Source organism: Globicephala melas, chromosome 18 (assembly GCF_963455315.2).
Source record: "Globicephala melas chromosome 18, mGloMel1.2, whole genome shotgun sequence".
Classification (NCBI taxonomy): domain Eukaryota; kingdom Metazoa; phylum Chordata; class Mammalia; order Artiodactyla; family Delphinidae; genus Globicephala; species Globicephala melas.
Window position 1 is genome coordinate 52666755 of NC_083331.1, and position 21579 is coordinate 52688333.

Here is a 21579-nt window from a genome sequence, read left to right on the forward strand (position 1 = left end):
TTAATTATTTGTTCAATGCATCAAAGAAGGTACAAAGAACAAGCAAGGCAAGGGTGAGGGGTGGGGATTAGAGCATGAACAAAGGAACCAAGGCTGAAAGGAACTTGGTACTTCTAAGAAGGAATAAAATCCAGTACAGCTGGACCACATGTGATGAAGAGATGAGGCTAGAGAGACAGGCAGAGCCAGATAATGAACAACTTTAAGAACCACGTTAAAGATTTTGATTTTATCCCAAGAGCCATGAAAATCAATTAAAACATCTAAAGTTCAGATGTAGGGTGATGTAATCAAATCAGTGTTTAAAATATTATTCTGGTAAAAGGAAAAGAGAACAAGCTGGGAAACCAGTCAGGCTACTACAATAGTGCCAACAACTGAAGATAGAAGCTTAGTCTACAATGGTGGCCATGGAGATAGAGAGAAGTAAAATAAACACTTTTAAGACATACTGAGGAGGCTTCCCTGGTGGCGCAGTGGTTAAGAATCCACCTGCCAGTGCAGGGGACATGGGTTCAAGCCCTGGTCTGGGAAGAATCCACATGCCGCGGAGCAACTAAGCCCGTGTACCACAGCTACTGAGCCTGTGCTCTAGAGCCTGTGAGGCACAACTAATCAGCCTACGAGCCACAACTACTGAAGCCCGCGTGCCTAGAGCCCGTGCTCTGCAACAAGAGCCCGTGCTCTGCAACAAGAGAAGCCACTGAAATGAGAAGCCCGCACACTGCAATGAAGAGTAGCCCCTGGTCACCGCAATTAGAGAAAGCCCGCGCATAGCAACGAAGACCCAACGCAGCCAAAAATTAATTAATTGATTAACTAAGGAAAAAAAGATACACTGGGGAGTAATATGTATAAAACTTGGTAATTAAATGTGTATGAATACTGAAGGAAAGGGAGAAATCAATGATGACTCCCAGATTTCTGGTTTGGGTAATTGTGTAGATGAGTTTAGGGACAAAATAAGCACAATTTTGAACATGTTGAGCCTGAGGATGTGAGACATCCAAGTGAAAATGTCAAGCAGGCACCACTGCCAAAATCTCTGCAAGTATAAATATTTTAGTTCATTCATCTCAAGACAGTTCATTTTAACATTAGCTAAAGTAATCATCTAAAATCCAAATAACAAACTTCAAAGGTCAAGGATTAATGTCAATAACAGCACAGCATATACAAAAGTATACTCTTAGGAACTTCAAAATGCTCCTTAAAAAAGGGGTCCCTGGACAAGTAAGTTTGAGCAATACTGAGTATTTAAACATGTGTTTCTGGAGATTCACAGATTACAAGCCTCTAGAAAACCATATACAAAACACATGTTTATACATACACTGCCAAATGTAAAATAGATAGCTAGTGGGAAGCAGCTGCATAGCACAGGGAGATCAGCTCGGTGCTTTGTGTCCACCTAGAGGGGTGGGATAGGGAGGGTAGGAGGGAGACGCAAGAGGGAGGAGATATGGGGATGTATGTATACGTATAGCTGATTCACTTCGTTATACAGCAGAAACTAACACACCACTGTAAAGCAATTATACTCCAATAAAGATGTTAAAAAAAATAAAAAATAGAATGTGGGGAAAAAAAACACACACGTTTACTATAACCTCTTCCAAACTTATTTGGCCTCAAAAGCTTTTTTCACTAATACCTATTAACAAAATATGGAATTGATGTGGTAAATGAACACACTCTGGCAAACACTGCATTACTGCATATACTAATATTAATTGCAAACTAAAGTTTGGCCATCATAAAAGAAAAACAGAAGATGTCATTCAGTGTTTAGCTATATCATGATAAGAATGAAAACATGGACCAATAATATAAAGGATATTAGTAATACTATTATTTATTTGCTAAAATTATGGGCCAAAATTTTAAAAATGATAATGTATTTTTTTAAAGTCGCATGAACACAGGCACGAAATCTCCAGAATGGTGAAAACACAATTTCTATATTAACATAAAAGGAACCTATCTTTTCCAAAACTTGTTATCTTAGGCAGGACACACAGACAACCATATCAGTTTTCCAGAGAACGCAAAATATATGCAGGTTTAATATACCATCCTATGGCTTCCTATGACAGACAAGACAAGAGCCTTAAGACAAGAACAATGGCTGCTAAATGTTAAAGTCTTTAATAGCTGGATACCAGTACTCAATACAGATTTCTACTATGTTGGAAAAAGAAAATCAAGTTGCTAACGAATTTGGAAAAAAAGCATTATTTTCAGATTAAGCAAAAGGAATAAGCTAAAATACAAAAAATTAAATTGTGGCAACGATAAATATAGGCAAGTACCAACTACACTAATGACATAAATGTCCCTGTACTTCAAAATGTAATTCTGATTCTTAAACATCTTTTTGCTAAATGTTAAAAATTCTCATGTATAGAGATCAATTTTACTAGATTTTTCTTATATAATCATATAACTAAATTATAAGAAGTTAGTTTTTTTTCTCTTTAACATCCACAGCACCATCTATAGGCAAAACTTAAGTAAGCATGTTCTTCAATATAATTCTACCACTAAAAGTCTGATCCTTATAAGAACTCAACGTAACATGCCTATACATGCACAGAATATCTCCCTAAGAATAAATGAAAAGCCTTTAATAGATTTTGGTCCTAAGAAGAAAAACAAACCGAAAATAGAAAAGGAACAAAATTCACTAGAAGTAGAGGGACTTGTGTATAAAAGTAGAATGGTTATCACCCCTCATTAAATACTAAGAGATTTTCTATTAGCTCTGAAAGATTTGCTAACCTCTTCCCTCTTTTCTACATCAACTCCCAACATGCCAACGACTGCTGACCAGAATGAGAGGAATGTATTTTCAAATAAACCATCAAGACTGTAACTACTCCTCTTTAGCGTACTGTGTGGCTATCATGAAACATACCTCCAGCTGTAATTCGGTATACTTTCTCCTAAGTTCAGTGACTTCTTCTCCAGCTTGCATCTTCTTATATAAATCCAGTTCTGTGTCAAGTAATTCTTTCTGCATCTAGAAAATAGTAATAAATATTTTAGGTGATGACAATCAATATCCTGCATTTATACCAAACTTCTTACAAAGAATTTTTTACACATTCTCATTTAATCCGTACATTTCTTCTCTATCTCCAGTCCTACCATCCTAGTTCAAGCCACCAGTCACCTCTGGTCTACACTACTGCAACAGCTTTCTAACTTGTTCCTACTTCCACTGATTTCCCTATAATTCATTTTCCAGACAGAAGCCAGAGTGAGATTTCTACGGACTGATATGGAGTAATTTTCAGGAAATAACTGAAAAGAAAAGCAAAACACCAAGGTGTTAATGAGGAATATACAGTACGCTTTTATGTAAGAAAGAATACATACACACACACCAAGAGGGAGGGAAGAGTGGGGAACAGAGTGTCAGGGCTCAAAGGGGAATGGTTGTTTATATAAACCTTTTTATATAGTATAACTTTTGAATCATGTTAATGTTTTACTTATTCAAAAAATAAAATTAAATCAGCAAGAATGACAGGGAGAGTGATCCAAAACTGAATACAGACAGAAATAAACCTAACTTTATCAAATTAATAACATAACCACACGAACGGAAAAACACATGATCCTACACCACGGGTCTGACTCTATACTCTTAGTGGAGTATATTATGAGGTTGTAAAGAATGCAAACAAATTCTTAATTTTATATTTAGTTAGTTGTTGGAAGTGGTATTGTTTTAGCAATTCTGGAACTATTCGAATGGATTACAGGACTGTGCAAACGCATACTGTATTGATGTTAGTGGGAACCAAGTTGTCATCGTGGGAACAGGGAGATAGGGCATAAGAGAAAGAAAAGAAGAACGCTGTGGTATTAGATTAGAATGAGAAATATCAATATAAACTCATAATTTTATATATATACATATATATATACACACACACATATATACATACACACACACACAACAAATACACACACACTAAGTATAAGTATTGTATAACTCCACGGGTTTTTTTTAAATCACTTATTGTCATCTGAAATTAACTTGCTCACTTTTTTGTATCTAATCAGTTAATCTACCTGAATTTTCTCCCTTTCAATCGTTCATTCTGGAGACTTCACTGGTGGCACAGTGGTTAAAGAATCTGCCTGCCAATGCAGGGGACATGGGTTCGGGACATGGTCCGGGAAGATCCCACATGCCGCATAGCAATGAAGCCCATGTGCCACAACTACTGAGCCTGTGCTCTAGAGCCCGCGAGCCACAACTACTGAGCCCGTGTGCCACAACTACTGAAGCCTGTGCACCTAGAGCCCGTGCTCTGCAACAAGAGAAGCCACTGCAACGAGAAGCCCGCGCACCACAACGAAGAGTATCTCCCGCTCGCCGCAACTAGAGAAAGCCCGTGTGCAGCAATGAAGACCCAATGCAGCCAAAAAATAAAAATAAATAAATAAATTTATTAAAAGAAAATATCATTCATTCTGTACAGTGACATCAGATTGGTACTTCTCTGTTCATTAATATTTTATACCACCAATTACTTACAAAATAAATCTCAAACTCCTCAGTCAAGCATTCCAGTACCTATATTGTTTTGTCCTCTAGCTACCTTTTTAAGATTATCCATAACTATTTGTCTAATTACTGACTTTCTAACTAAAATTGACTTTCTAACTACAATGTGCAGGGTTCAAAAGATGAGTAGAGTTTGCTTGTTTGTGTTTATTTACTTATTAATTACTAGAGAAGGAGAAGAATGGTAGTATATAATGATCAAATTTTGAGCAAAGAATATTAGCTAAAGGAAAACTGAATCTTAAATAATGTAGTGTTTTAATGTTCTTTTAACAAGTAGTAATATGAATAACAATACAAATTGAAATACCTGAGTCTTGGTTTTTATACTTTTTGGAAGACAGCGTCCAGGAGAAGCAGCTTTGACCTCATCTTTCAACTTGGTAATATTTTTTGTCAAAATCTCTAAAGTTTTCATTATTTCTGCTTTATCTTCAGACTTCATTGCTTTGTTTTTCTCCAGTTTCGAAATTAACATCTGGCAAATTTTTAAAAACAAATATATGATACATTCCTACTATTATTTAAAAAGCAAACATGGCAAAGTAAATATAAATAACTGCTACTTTTAGTTTATGTATTCATGACAAGGCTTACAATCACTGAGATAGCAGAAGAGCAGATTGGTGATGCTAACTTTCTCAATTCAAGTCTTAATCTTGGTTTACGTTGTGAAGAACTATATTACTACTTAAGTCTCTTAGAACATAAGTTCAAAGCACACAACCACAAGAAATTTAATTCAATCCCTGAAAAGTTGTCATTTTGAAATAGCAACAATCTTACTTTCTAATCCACTTGCTGATATTACTGATCCTAAGTATTCCCACTCCAAACATAGTCCGTAACCCAGAAAGAATCAGAGGAAAAGTTTTACGGTTTCCCTCCATATGAGATATTAGAAAAATGGCATATTTAGTTACCTACTTTCTTTGTCAGAGGGAACAGTAACTGGCTAGGCTAAGAACAATATGCCCAACATAGATAGGAAGTAAGAAGATAAACATGGTAATATGGAGAAGACATCACAAAGTATTATAGGTTCTCTGAGTCAAGATGGTTTCAGTTTTGGGTGTAAAGCATTGTGATGTCTCTTTATCAAGTACATACAAATTTAAATTAGAAAAGACATACATTTTAAACCAAAAGGTAAAAAGTTTGTGTATTTTCAATATTTTCAAGTGTCATAACTTTTATTACCAGACATAATCAAGAACTGACACTAATTAAATGCCATAACTAGAGCAACACTGTACAAAAGAAATACTGCAAGCCACATAATTTTTAATTTTCTAGCAGCCACCTTACAAAGATAAAAGAGATACATTAAAGTTAATTAAATACATATTCTATTTAACTCATTTTATCAAAAGTAACATTTCAACAAAAACTACTGGGATGTTTTACCATTTTTCTTCATACTACGTGCTTGAAATCTGGTATGTATTTTACACTTACAGCACATCTCAATTTGGATTAGACACATTTCAAGTACCTGATAGTCAGATGTGGCTCTTAGCTGCTGTACCAGACAACATAGGACTAGAGGATCACAAGCCAATTAAAGAAAGGTACATATGTCAACAATGAGAAAAAGGTTCCATTTACTATCTATTGAACTACTGTGCAGCAACATACCTGGATAAATATTCCTTATTTTCATTTCAAGTTGATAGTCATAGCTCCATTTAAACTAATCCATTTCCCAGTCCACTGTGCAATGTATATTACACAATGTAATACACTTCATCACCAACATTTTATCAATTAATATATACATTACTATTGATAAATATTTCAGTTTTACCATTATCAATTACAGTAAATATGTTTCTCAGGACTATCTATAGAGTGTAAGATTAAATTCACTAAAAATTATGACACTTATAAATATATTTTGCCAAATCTAACTTTAATATTTTACCTTCTGTGTTTCAATGTGCTTTTCTAAAATTTCTTGTTTTCTTTTCCTTACATCCTGCTGAAGTTTCAGTGCCTCCTAGAGAAGGGATCAAAAATATTATTAGAATATTTACCATGTACCTTTCCAATAAATGAAATTACCCAAGAAGACAGAACTGGTTGTAATTGAAGAAGCTTGGCAACAAAAATGAAATGCAAAGTTTTCCTATGTAAAGCTTAAATAAGTACACAAGTTTCAAAAATCAATCAGGAGAGCCTTTCATTCCAAGATGAAAATTAATATTTACTAATATACTAGGGAAAATAAAAGTTCAGTGGCAGCCAACATATACCTTTCTTTTAGCTCTATTTTATGATAAGCACTGAAAAAACACATACATGCAGAAAAGCTTCCCGACCTGCAAATTCTGTACACTACTATACTTACCTGTTTTTTTTTCTGTGCTTCATTATTATCAACTGCAGAGGTGGAAACAAGTAAGGTTTTTTGTGCAGCCTTCAAAGCAGCTGGATTATACACCGTTTTTGTTAGGCCAGTAGATGTAGACAACACCTACCAATACAAATTCAATTTCTCAAAAAATGTATCAAGCATTCATGATTTCCTGAGTACTATTTCCTTCAAAACTCTAAAGCACTCCTGTCAAAATCTACCACACTGAACTAAAAGTATTATATATTTGTAATAACTAAGTCACATTAGTGATTTGAAAGAAAGGGTATGAGTGAGGGATAAACTATAAAGTAAAAAAATTTTTAATTAACACCATATACCTTTAGAAGAAAAGCAAAAAGCAAACATACAGAAACTTCAAATCAATAAAAAACACTGCCATTACTGTATCACTGAGAAAATATTAGTTGTTGAATACATTACTAGTATTCCTAGTGACTAAAGCAAAAACTGTACACAAGAACACAGCACAGGAGGAAATCAGACACTGTCCTGCAAACAATTTAAAATGATCATTTGTAATTTACATTTCGGAAATTAACCTTATTGCTTTCTATCTCCATTCCTTTGCTAGCACTGCTCCTACTTTAAGTGACCTTATTCCCTTAAACTCAGCTCAGGTTCAGCACAACCACTCCAGACCTCCACAAAGCTCTAATCATTTATTTCTTCTACCTAGGTCCTTTGATGAAATATTATTCCTATTAAAATATTTAGTAAAAATGACCTGATGACATATTAATTTATTTTATATCTCTCTCCCTATCTTCACTGTAAGAGCCCTGAAACAAAAATAACATGTCTTTCTCCTCTTTGTGCTTCTTCTAGTACCTAAACCTTACTACCAACTAATTATGAGACAATGGGTAAATTCAGGTACCTTCTTGGGCCTCAGTTTGCTCATTAAATAAGAAGTTCAACCTGATGGTGCCTAATGTCCTCACAAACCCAAAAATTCATTCCATGAGGGTAGGGATTTTTTTGCTTGGTTCACTGCTTTACCTTCAGGGCCTAGAACAGCACCGGGGCACACAGCAAATACTCAATAAACACTTTTGCACCAAGTTAAAATGAAATGATGGTAGATCAGAGTGGATAATATTTTCCACACAAAGGTCAATTTAAGAAAATTAAAGTGTATAGGCTGCCTTTTTTATCCTCCGAAAGCAGAAAGTTGTAGGTTCCAAAGAGTGGTTGGTTACTGGTTCTTGGAAAGGAGTTTAGAGATCCCTTCAAAGAGAGCTATGAATGCTATAAAATCTAAACATGAAACCATGTGTGTGAAGAGTGTAACTTCCCAGAGGAAAAAACATAGTTTCCAAAGTCTTAAAGGAGTTCATGACCTAAAAGAGGTTAGAAGAACTACATAAATAGAAGAGTATCAATGAGAAAAAGAGCCCTACTTTCTCGGTACTAAAATGTAAATAACTGGGTATATCAGAGAAGTAGCAATCTGGACAATACTTTCTAATCTTTTATCATGAAATTAGATTAGGGAACATCACAAAGCTTAGGCAACTCATCACTATTCTAAGTATCCAAGAATGTCTTAGCCTCTAAATGAAATAAAAACCTAGAATACTGTAATTACACTAGTTCCATATAGCACAGCTGACGTTTAAAAATAAAGGTTCTTTACAACAGTTGATGTGTATCAAACTTTGATAATTTTCTTCAATAATGAAAATACTTAAGATATCACTAACAAGTATGAAATGGTTGCATTCAGTAAAATATAAAGTAGACACAGATTTAGTTCATAGTCTAACTTGTCACATTCTCTGTAACTCTAGAGGAAAAGTTATTCCATGCTACCTTACCACACCATACAATGTCAAACTGTATGATTATATAGGGTGAGATAATAACTTTATAAAGGGAGAAACGTAAGATAATCTGCATAAGAAAGTGACTGAGTGTTTATAAACTGTTTTCGTCATGATGGTTCCATAACAAGTTGAACAGTTGTGACCAAAACAGGATTTCTATACTCAAATAAAGTTGGAAACAATATCATAACCCTATTTTCTAGTTTCAAAATGTATATTACCGTAAGAGCTGTGAGAAAGCCAGAAGTAAAGAAACCTATATAATTTGTTTAATTCAGCATTTCTCCAATTTCAGTGAGTAGGGAACACTCCCTTTCCAAGTACTGTTATTAACACCAGATATCACACTAAGGATTGCTGTTGCAAGGTGAATAAAAGTATATGATAGGGCTTCCCTGGTGGCGCAGTGGTTGAGAGTCCGCCTGCCGATGCAGGGGACACGGGTTCGTGCCCTGGTCCAGGAAGATCCCACGTGCCGCGGGGTGGCTAGGCCCGTAAGCCATGGCCGCTGGGCCTGCGCGTCCGGAGCCTGTGCTCCGCAATGGGAAGGGCCACGGCGGTGAGAGGCCCACATACCGCAAAAAAAAAAAAAGTATATGATAACAGTAAGAAGACTCCTTTATTGCTACAAGCATCTTACTTCCTTGTTTTTTCCAGGAACTTCCTTCTGTAAAAACAGAACATCAGCTAATATATTTCACTGAGCTTAAGATATCACTGCCTAGGAGACACACTGTCATTTAATATAACCCTACTAAAGGAAAAGGCTGCCAATTATAATCATAAATACCAACAACTATAAGATGTAGCCCAATTTCAGAGGTGTAAAAATGTGAAAATAAAATGTCTTAGAAACAGTGAACTATATGATTACAAATATTGCTCACTATCTGAATCTATTAGGTTCCAGAGTTTAGACAGTAAGAGTTTGAATAACAAGAAATATCTGTATTTTTCGAAAGATGAGGATAGAGTTGTCACAGAAGAGAAGAATGTAATGAACCCAAAAGAAAAGATGATGCTACGATTCTAAGAATATAATAAAAACATAGTGGTCTTTCTAAACAACCACACCTCTGTTTTCCAAAATGGTTTCTGCATGTGCTGTATTTTTACATATTGACCTTATTTCCAGTGACCTTACTGTATTCACTTATTAATTCCAATCGCCTGTGAATTCTTTTGGATTTTCTACATATACAATCATATATCATCTGTGAGTAAACACAGTTCTGTTTCTCCCTTTCCAATGTTTATGCCATTTATTTTATTTTATTTCCTTATTGTAGTGGTTAGGCCCTATACTACTGGAAAAAAGTGACAAGAGTGGACATCGTTTGCTGTTCCTGATCTCAGGGGGAAAGAATTCAATATTTCACCATTGAATATGTTAACTGTAGGGGTTTGTTATTTTGCAAATATACTTTGTCAAAATTAAGGAAGTTTTTTTCTATTCCTAGTTTGCAGAATGCTTAATGTGACTAAATAATTTTACCACATTTCTTTTCTACTGAGATAATCACATGGGGTCCTTCTCCCTCCCTCCAACATCTACCACATACCTCCTCCCAACCCTTTATTTTGTTAATATGGTGAAATAAATGATTTTCAAATGTTAAATCAACCTTGCATTTCTGGAATAAACTCTACCTGGTCAGGATGTATTATCTTTCTCATATCACTGTACATTTGCTAACATTTTACTTAGGATTTTTGCGTTTATGTTCATGAGATATTGGCTTGTAATTTTCATTTCTTGTAGTACACTTGTCAGGTCGGGTATCAAAGCTCTCTTCAATTCGTAAGATGAGCTGAAAAGTATCACACGCTTTGTTGTTAAAATATGCATCACTAATACCTCTTACTTCCCAAGATAAAAGCCAATTCTCCAATAAAATAGAGGTTATAATCCATTAACACCTCCTTATCTTACTTCCTATATAAAATATTACAAGCCATGACTATTATTAGTACTTGTAAAAAAAAAAGAAAAATAGATGTTTCTCACGGATAAAAATGGAATAAAAGAAGTATTTTGTAAAAATTACCTACTGCAAAAGAAGGTTATTACAAATTAAGTCATCCAAGTATCATTTTTTAATAACCAGTGCCCAAGTTAAAATCAAATACAAAAGAAACATAGTTAGGATGCCCCAAAGCAACACTCCCAATAAGCTAGTTCTCACAGGTGTCTAAAGCAGAAGTGCCTTGCTTAAATGCAATAAAAAGACAGTATTCTGGCTTCCCTGGTGGCGCAGTGGTTGAGAGTCCGCCTGCCGATGCAGGGGACGCAGGTTCGTGCCCTGGTCCGGGAAGATTCCACATGCCGCGGAGTGGCTAGGCCCGTGAGCCGTGGCCACTGAGCCTGCGCGTCCGGAGCCTGTGCTCCGCAACGGGAGAGGCCACAACAGTGAGAAGCCCACGTACCACAAAAAAAAAGACAGTATTCTGAGGAGTTATGTGTAGGAAACTTATTAATATATAATTACCATATAGTCAACTTTTATATTAAGTAAATAATCAGCCTTTCAATAAATCTCAATGTTCACTTATGACATTCCCTTAAAGCAGCATACAGATGTGTTTTCTGTAGCAAAACTTAACTGGGAATTCCAGTGAGGACGACAGGAGTTTACTTTAAAATTAAGTTTATCAAATATTTTCAGGAATTAACGATTTTATTTCTTACAAGAATACCAAGTAGCTTAAAAGAGACAAAGGGATTGAAGATCTTGCAGAGAAATATCTTAACATCAAAGAAAAACATGTTTAAGTCAGTAATCAATTTTTGCTACAACAGCTCGGTTCCCAGAAAATTCAGCATAGCAAATAATTTTATATAAATCATATTTCTCTGTAAGAAAAATAATCCTGGTAATAATACTGACTGAGTAATCCACAGAATAATCCTGACAGAGGCCAATCCATTTTTTAAAATTAAGATTAGTCAATAACAGTTATGAAAAGAAATGATCATACATTTCCTTAATCTTTATAATAACATAGCAAAATTACACAACAAATACAAATTTTAAAAATCAAAGGGTTACTTAAATGACTGTATTTTATCGTTAAGGAAACAGAGAAAGTAAGACTTATCCAGGATCATCCAGAATGTCAGCTGCTAAAACCTAACAGCCAAATTCTCTATATGACATGCAATGTTCCTTCAATTATGCCACACAATTTCCCTTTTAAAAGTTCCATGGTACAGATGTCAGCTTATCATCATGCAAGGGGACCAGGATATATTTTTAGATTACCAAAAAAAAACCCTGCTAAGGAACAATAACATCCTGTACCATAAGTATGATATACCTAAAACTGATATAAGAACATTAAATATTCAACTGATTAGTCAGTTTACCTTCTTAGAATTTAGAAGAGCTTTACGGGGATAATTTGGACAGTCTAAACCTTTTTTAAAAAACTAACCAGGATGGACTTCCCTGGTGGTGCAGTGGTTAAGAATCTGCCTGCCAATGCAGGGGACACGGGTTCAATCCCTGGTCTGGGAAGATCCCACATGCTGCAGAGCAACTAAGCCCGTGCGCCGCAATACTCTGAGCCTGTGCTCTAGAGCCTGCAAGTCACAACTATTGAGCTTGCATGCCACAACTACTGAAGCCTGTGCGCCTAAAGCCCATGCTCCACAACAAGAGAAGCCACCGCAATGAGAAGCCCGTGCACCACAATGAGAGTAGCCCCCGCTGGCCACAACTAGAGAAAGCCCGCGTGCAGCAAGAAAGACCCAATGCAGCCAAAAATAAATAAATAAATAAATTTATTTTAAAAAAAAACAAAACTAACCAGGATGGTATATGCAGGTGCCACCTTTATTCTTCATAAATCTCTGTAGAGTAAGCTGAGGCACTCAAACATCATTTTACTGATCACTCTACTCAAACAATACCTATTTAATAGCTATTACAGTATCTTAATATTTAGCAGTAAAAATTAGGTTTTAAGTTTCCTCTTTCTTAGCCCTCTCACATGCAATCTTAGAATAACAAAGAATCACTAGAGAGTTTAGTGGGTGCTATTTACAGGAAGGGGATAAAATTTTACATTTGTGTACTTGTTTGCTTTAACAATGACAAAAGGGCTTCCCCGGTGGCACAGTGGTTGAGAATCCCCCTGCCGATGCAGGGGACACGGGTTCGCGCCCCAGTCCAGGAAGATCCCACATGCCACGGAGCGGCTGCGCCCGTAAGCCATGGCCGCTGAGCCTGCGCGTCCGGAGCCTGTGCTCCGCAACGGGAGAGGCCACAACAGTGAGAGGCCCGCGTACCGCAAAAACAATGACAAAAGGTATTGTTTGGATGCAAGGTTTGAGTTTTTTCCAGCCTTCAATTTAAAAAAAAATTGAAATAACATTTGATGATGGGGAACATTCTCCTACTCTTCCTAAGACTTCTCTGAATCACTGAGCTCTAAGGATTATGCAGTAAAAACCCCTATGGACTAGGGGAACAGAAATAACCAAGAATAAGCAAAAACAAAATGCTATTCTGTAAACACGTTCACTGAAGATGACAGGAAGTTACATACTTGTAAATAATTGCTTTCCTTAGAAGATTCTTTACAATATTTACTGAGTAGGTTTTTTTTCATAAATAGCCCACTACCATTCGTGATTTTTCACAAATATACTTAATGCTAACTATATTAGCAAATTTATACTATCAATTCCAAATTTGGACACCTTTCATCTAAAGCTATATAAAACACGTTAAAAAACAATAATGAGAACAAGTAGCAAAACACGCTAGAAAAGTTTTGTAAAAGCTATAATTAGTACACTTCAATTTCAGAATCCAAATCTTGACATAAACAGATCCTACACATAATCAGGGTTGTAGACCTCACCAGAATTGCTCAGCACTATACTAAGTAACAGCCCTTATATTGTTATTTTATTCCTTAGTTACTTATTATCAAGGAGGATAAAAATAATCAAAGTAAATATTTAGATGCTGCTAAATTTAGTGGCATAGACTAAGCCACACAAATTCGGGAGGGGGGCATATATGGAAAACTCTGGAGGTTTCATAGTAGAGGTTAGAGAGATTTTCAATCTTTAAAAGAATGACTAGAAATCTGTTAGGCAGAAGGAAATTACTCCAGAAAAACCACCATCAAAAAAAAAAAAAAAAAAAGAGGCAGGAAATAGCAAGAGACAATGAACAGAAAAGGGCTCATTAGGGTAGAAAGGAACAACTAAAGCAGAGGTAATAGAACCACAATAATTGAGGTATGATGAGTTATGAATCAAGCAAATTCAGCTGAGGAAATGAAAGTTTCTGTACGAAGTTAACATTAAAATAAGTCTGGGGCTTCCCTGGTGGCGCAGTGGTTGAGAGTCCGCCTGCTGATGCAGGGGACGTGGGTTCTGTGCCCCGGTGTGGGAAGATCCCACATGCCGCGGAGCGGCTGGGCCTGTGAGCCATGGCCGCGAAGCCTGCGTGTCCAGAGCCTGTGCTCCGCAGCGGTAGAGGCCACGACAGTGAGGGGCCCACGTACCACAAAAAAAAAAAAAAGTCTGAGAGTAGAATGGTGGCAGTGTAAACTAGAGGAGGGGGATGCCAGTCCAGAGGCCAGGGAACTGAAGGAGACAAATGGACTACAAACACAAGTGAATGACTCTAAGGCTTCTAGACTGCACAAGGAAAATGGTGGCATCACTTCCAGAGGTGGGTGGCTAGGAGGAGAAATTACTTTATAGGGGAAATAATGAATCATTTTAGGCATTTTATGCCTAAAGTAATGCTGAGGTACCCAAGAAGAAAATGTGATATACAAAATGAGATTCATACTCAAATTTCTAGAATTGCCAAAGTTTAACACAGTAAATAGGAAAATAATATACTGAAGAACCAGTGAAGAGAGCAGGTCAGCTATTTCATGGGATGCTCTAATTAACTATAATGTCAATTTCCCACATAATCTTCATAATGGAAGGAGCCATGGACTAGAAAGAAATCAAAGACCCAGATTCCAGTCCTAGCTCAGTAACTCATAGTGTATAGGTCAATCATAAAACTATTTGGGGGTTACCTTCCTTAAGGTGAGGATAAAGAAATGAGAAAGATCATCTAATTCTAATATTCTGTGATTCGACATACCTCAAAAAAGACTAAAGATCAGGGCCATTCACTCATACCTAAACAGAAAAAAATAACACATCTACACAGAACTATAAGACAGGTCCAAAAATGTTCTCAATTTAATCAGCATTTGCTCCCCTCATTTAAAAAAAGAAATAACTAACTATATTGTCAGGCTATACACAATAGCTGTTTGTAATAAATAAAAAACTTATTTATATCATTCTAATTTACAAAATACTCTTTAAATAATTGATTTTATTTAATCATGATAAAACCCCATAAGACAAATATTACCATCACCATTTTACTGATGAGGAAAAGGGTTCAGAAAGGTTAAGAGCACTGCCCAAAGTCATGCAGTTAGTAAGTGAAGAGCCAGAGCTCAAACTCAGGTAAAATTCCTAATTCATGGCCCTCTCTATAAGGTTGTCAGAGTTTTCAAATTAAAATGTATGATATCTCTAAAGAAAAAATAGTAAATAAAAACAAAAAGAATGGAGCATAAGGAAATACAGTGAGCAGCAAGTATTAAAATGCTGATGCAAAAAGCAAAAAGAGGTAGGCAAATATTTTTCTTTTTCAGCAAATGGAAAGCAAAAAGGTAGGAATAAAAGATACAATTAAGAAGCAAGAGTTTGGAACTATGAAAAAAATTAAAAAATTAAGATGCCACCTGAAAACATTTATGAAGCCAAGACACACACATCATGCTATTCTTCTTACCTTTTCAGTTGCTGAAACAGATGGCTTTGATACAAAACCCAACCTGTCCTTCACAGATAACTTAGTTACATTCTAAAAAAATTAAAATGGACATATTCAGTGTTTCCCCAAACATATATAAGTCTGTAGGAATTTTGAACATTCTGATTTTACTAACATATACTGACTCTGTAAGTATACTGATGTTAATAACAAAACCTTGGGCCTTCTGCAAAGACAGAGACAGAAAGAAAATGTTTGGAAAAACGAACAGTATACAGTATTACTCAATCATGGAAAATTATGATGTAAAATAAGAGATTTGAACCAGGTGGTTGCTAAAGTCCCCTCCAGTGATACAGAACCATACATTCTTAGAATCCTATGTTGACAAGTAGAAAGTTTGTACATTCTAAATATTAGATCTGAGTAGTTAAAATACATGCCTGCTTTGTGAGCTTAAAACAAATGCCATTCTTTCCTAAATTACGTTTGTTTTATAGCCAAATACACTGTATTTGGTGATGATTTGGGATAGCAGGATTGGAGGAGTTTTTTTTTAGTACCTAATAATTTACTAATTTACATTCTGCATGTTTTTGTAAAATCTCAATATCTTACTCTTCAGGAATTATCTACAAAGACTTATTTTAACAAGGTGGCATCCATTAGCTAAGTAGGATACGACATCCTAACTATTTCACACAGCAAATATTGAAACATAAGAGACTGAGGGTGCAGAAACAAGAAAGTGCCACTCAAGTGTGGAAGGGAGGGAAGGGAATGGCATATGGAGAAGAGAATTTGAGAGTCAGGAATAAGCGATGCAAAGTTCTGAGAGAGCTGCATAAGTAACTTCAAGGTTTAAGCCTTCCCTTTCCAAAAGCTTTCAGTGTAGTCTACTGCATAATTATCTCTGGAACAACATTCTAGTTAAGTAAAAGATGATGGGAAAAATAAGATTTAATGTACTAAAACTTTACATTTTAGACAGTTTTGCTGGAAAATGTCTCCTCTACAAAGTGAAAAAGTATTTATTCTCATAAATAAGTATTAGCTATATTAGCTATACGAAAGAATTTAAGATTCAAATACTATAGGAAAAGTAGACTGTGAAAACGTTATGGTAATGGTAAAAAAAAATTTTACAAGTGGTGTTCAAATACGAATAGACAATCATATTTCTGCATAAAACGTATATATAATACAAATATATATATATATATATATATATATATACAGACACACAATTAATTATAATTCAAATCACCAAGGGAAACTAATTGACTGAGAACCTATTACAGGACAGGCACAGTAAGACTTTTCATTTACCTGAGGAAGTTCTGAACTGGCACTCTGGGCTTCTGCTGGTTCAACAGTACTTGAAGGTACCGGACCCAACCGCTCTTTGACTGACTGCTTCACAACAGGCAAAATGGGCTGCTGGACTAAAGGCTGCATTACCTCAGAACAAGAAAAACATGTTAAACAAGTTGATTAGTTCATGAGCATGGAAGGTAACCTTTGTTATTTTGTTACTAAGTTGCCCATGCAGAGAAAGTTTTAAAAGTGCAGCTTATAATCAAAACCTAACCACCTCCCAAATTCCTTCATGCATGTATACAGATGCATAAAATATTTACAAAGTAGAGGAAAAAAATCAAAATCTGACCTTCACTATCTTGTCTCTTTTTTTAGTTAACAGAAGAAAGATAAACAGAAAAACAAACTGCTGTAGTACACATCTGCAAACAATTAAACTTTACATATTCATTGGCTCACTGATTGAAAGAGAGAAAAAGAGAGCGAAGGAAGGATTTCCAATATGAACCCACAGTCTGAGTTTCTAGAATACACACAGCTACCATGTACTGGAGTATCTCCCATGTAACAGGGACTGTTCTATAGGCTTTACACATATTATCTTATAATTATCTAAACTAGGGATTAATGTCATAATAAAATGAGAGAACAGGTTAGAGAAGTTGCTTTTAAAAAACACTGGGCCAAGGGCTTCCCTGGTGGCGCGGTGGTTGAGAGTCCGCCTGCCGATGCAGGGGACACGGGTTCATGCCCCGGTCCGGGAGGATACCACATGCCGCAGAGCGGCTGGGCCCGTGAGCCATGGCCGCTGAGCCTGCGCGTCTGGAGCCTGTGCTCCGCAGCGGGAGAGGCCACAACAGTGAGAGGCCTGCGTACCGCAAAAAAACAAAAACAAAAAACAAAAAAAAACACTGTGCCAAGAGCGTTCCAAGAAAAGCATTTAATTTCACACAAATTTCTCTCTTACTTTTGGAGAAGTAGTTTGTAACTGCTGGGTGCTTCCTTCTCTGTGCCAATAAACCTTAATAAAGCGATTATTTAGCACTGCTTCTGTACTTGATATTGCTTTCTTTGCTTCTTCATATGTTGCAAATTGGATAAGGGCACCTTCAGGATCACCATTATAGGCAACCTAAAATTTAAAATATTAAGCACAGTGAATTTGTGAATGAATCTATTGCTTTATACAGTAAAATTCCCCAAGAAATGAAATATTGGTCCTCCAAGTAAGAGTCTACCTTTACACTTCCTTATATCTAGATTATTACCGTAGCCTACTTTCACTCCAGAAGAAATGGTAACTGAGGACCGTTCAGAGCGGAATCAGAGCCTCCTCTATATAACACTTAGTAGAGAATGCTCACTGCACAAATGTTAAATACAAGCATTAGAATGTTTCACTTTTTACCCCCAATATTAAGGCTATGAGAAATAATCCTTATGTCACTGAGTGACATGACTTAGATCCCCAGAGTCAGAAAAAGTCAGTAAACTACTTTGAAAGGAGTGATCTCTAATTGAAAATCACAGAAAAATCCATCTGTAAAATTTTCCAAACTGGTAACCCTCACAAAAATATTTCCAAGAGCGTAAGAAAATTTAAGGTGGGCAGGGGGAGTAAGATCTACAAAACAATAGCAACAATCACATTTTACACATAAGGAAACTAAGATTCAAAGAGTGCGTGATTCTGTAGATCCATACAATGAGTAAGTAGTAGATCCAGGGCTTTTTAGTGTTCAATTTCCTGTTCATTCAATAATACCAGTACTTTCCGAAGTATGTTATATAAACTACTGGTGATGCAAAGCAATACAAAATAAGGATTAAGCACACAGACCCTGAATCAAGCAACCTCGCTCCAGATAACAATACCCACTCAGTAGTTGTTAAGAATTAAATAGTAATTCATGTAAAACAGAGGGGGGGGCAGTTATATTAGGATAAAGCTGAAGGGTTTTTTTAAACTAACTTTCAAATATATGTATTTTATAAATAATAATGCAGGTAGTATACAGATACAGCAGTAGGACCTGTACAGAGATAAGATACCAATCTCACCAGTAACTGAGGAAATACAAGTTGAAACAATGGTGAGATACCATGTTTTAACCCTCAGCTTTAAACTTCTTTAAATTTAATATTACTAATGTAGTTAACTGTGTAAGGAAAAGAACTTTTTAAAGTCTAGATCTAAACGTGCTAGATAAATCGAATTGCCATAAAAAGATATTTAGAGATATTCAAGATGCAGTAAATAACTACAGGGTAATATGTATACTAGAGACCCACATACTTTTAAATATGTACATATTTTTAAGTTTGCATACTGATTTATAGGTAGATACATACTCACAGAAATACAAAACAAAAAATCCAAAATAACACATGGTAAATTGTTACCAATAAAGTAATAATATTATGGGTATATATGAGAAGAAGAATGGAAGAGACAGAGAGCTGAACACATTTTCTTTAAATTCTATGTAAATCTCTACTGCCCCACCCTTTTTTGTTGAACTTTCTTTTCATTTTAGGGATTGACTGACTGACTGATTTGGCTGCGTTGGGTTTTCGTTGCTGCCTGAGGGCTTTCTCTAGCTGCGGCGAGCGAGGGCTACTTTTCGTTGCAGTGCGCAGGCTTCTCATTGCGGTGGCTTCTCTTGTTGCGGAGCACGTGCTCTAGGCACGTGGGCTCAGTAGTTGTGGCTCGTGGGCTCTAGAGCGCAGGCTCAGTAGTTGTGGCACACGGGCTTAGTTGCTCCGCGGCATGTGGGATCTTCCTGGACCAGGGATCAAACCCGTGTCCTATGCATTGGCAGGTGGATTCTTAACCACTGCACCACCAGAGAAGTCCCTCATCTATTACTTTTATAATATTATTTTTTAAATGGAAAGAAAACAAATTTTTCCAAATATCAACTTAAGCTGTACTCTCTAACATTTATTCTTATCCAATTATGGGAAATAATTTAGTTCAAAAGAATGCTGCACAAACTGGAGAAGAAGCCCAACATTATTTGAACTTTCAACATATTACATAATGTAAACTCAATACTAAATAACCTCACAAGTAACATATAGCTAAGCCAAGGTCTAATTTTAAGGGAAATCAAATACAAATTACACTGATATTTATCTTAAAAGATGTTCAAAAGTGGAAGAGTAAAAAGTAAATGTTTAAACTGATTATGGATTACCTGGTATCTGGGCCCCCAAAGTATCTATTAAATGTGTCCCACCATAGCGGCAGCAAAAATAAATCTGACTGAAGCATTCTGCTAATGTGAAACTAAGGAAATGAAAACTACTTTAAGATTAGATTTTACCACTGTGGTTATTTAACTTTGCTGTAATTTTATGATAATCTCTATTAGGTAAAAAGTGTATAATAAGATCAATCAAGTCTCCTGCCTTTTGAAAGTAAATAGTTATTCAAAATCACATTTTCCTAAAATAAAAAGTTTCACTTCATATCCAATTTTCTAAACTTAGAATATTACCAAAGTTTCCATAATATTTTCTTATAAAACTATTTTTCTTACTATATTAAGATTCCCTCTCTAGATAATTAAGCAGAGACAACAGAATCACTTCAAAGCTCTTACCTGTAAGTTAACCAAGGTTCCAAATCGACTAAAATGCTCATTAAGTTTGCTGATATTATTTAATTCTGGAGGAACTTTTCTAAGTTCAAGTTTGGTATTTTCATTTCCAAACTGAACCTTTTTCTGGAAGCCTGGGCTGTTTGTTCTATTAAAATTTGGCCTGTAACAAAAATCAAGTTAATTAATACATTCATTTATAAATCCTGATCCCTATCAAGTACAAAGGAATAAAGTTTTGCAACTTAAGTTCAATTTTTTTTTCAAAATTGAAATTGCTAGTTGATAAAGGGAATTTTTTTTCCCCTCAAAAAATGAAGTTTCCAAATGAGTAGTGTTCATTATCTTTCATGGAAGCCAAATGAGAAGGTTTCTTCCTCATCATTTGTTCCTTTTCACTTCTATTCCACTCCTACTTAAAATTCTTAGCAGAAAAGTTCTTAGCACCCTCTTTCAGTCAATTTGCCTATATAACCTTTGCCATTTCTGCAAAGGCTAACTTATTGAGATATTTCCTACTTCAAAACATTGATTAAAAGCAAGAAATGACTGTCTCGACCTCCTTCCAATTAAAAAAAAAAGTCAGAATTGTAGACCATACGTTTGACACTTGAAGAAAGGGGGTCAAAACTGTGGCCCAGGGAGGTTACATTGCTTGCCCTAAATCACAGAATTAAAGGCAGAAACAGAACTAGAAATTATCCATTATTAAACATATGTTAAAGCTCTAAAAGTGTGATTCCAGTCTTTCCTCAAACATGCAAATGAATCATCAAACACACAGCCTCCCCTACCCCCACAAAGGCTGCTTTCTAACTCCTAACAGGAACTGCCCACATGTAAAGTCTCCTCTCATACCTAACCCTTCCTTCCTTCCCTAAGAGGAGGCTCATGACTATCCTTTAAACAGCTAGTATTCAACAACATTGCTAAATTAAGGTGTGGGTTGTTGTTGTTTTTGTGAAGGTAGGGGGAGGTACAAATAGGAAAAATAATGTGCTCAACCACCACACCATTTCTATAAGAAAGTACCTTCCAAGTACCAGACTAC

The 21579-nt window shown here is 35.8% G+C and overlaps 1 protein-coding gene across 13 annotated transcripts in view; it reads right to left on the bottom strand.

The window, feature by feature from the left end:
- Positions 1-21579, bottom strand: part of RBM26 (RNA binding motif protein 26) — an 84487-nt gene that overhangs the window by 22376 nt on the left and 40532 nt on the right. For 10 of the 13 annotated variants that reach the window (XM_060288201.1, XM_030856938.2, XM_030856937.2 and 7 more), the window contains exons 11-18: positions 20532-20691; positions 17891-18055; positions 16933-17064; positions 15622-15693; positions 6933-7058; positions 6507-6581; positions 4893-5060; positions 2918-3022 (exon numbers count right to left, since the gene is read on the bottom strand). In XM_060288201.1, coding sequence (XP_060144184.1) covers positions 2918-3022; positions 4893-5060; positions 6507-6581; positions 6933-7058; positions 15622-15693; positions 16933-17064; positions 17891-18055; positions 20532-20691 — 1003 coding nt within the window. The remainder of the gene's footprint in view (positions 1-2917; positions 3023-4892; positions 5061-6506; positions 6582-6932; positions 7059-15621; positions 15694-16932; positions 17065-17890; positions 18056-20531; positions 20692-21579) is intronic. The other 3 variants (XM_060288206.1, XM_060288205.1, XM_060288207.2) reach the window with 1 other exon arrangement.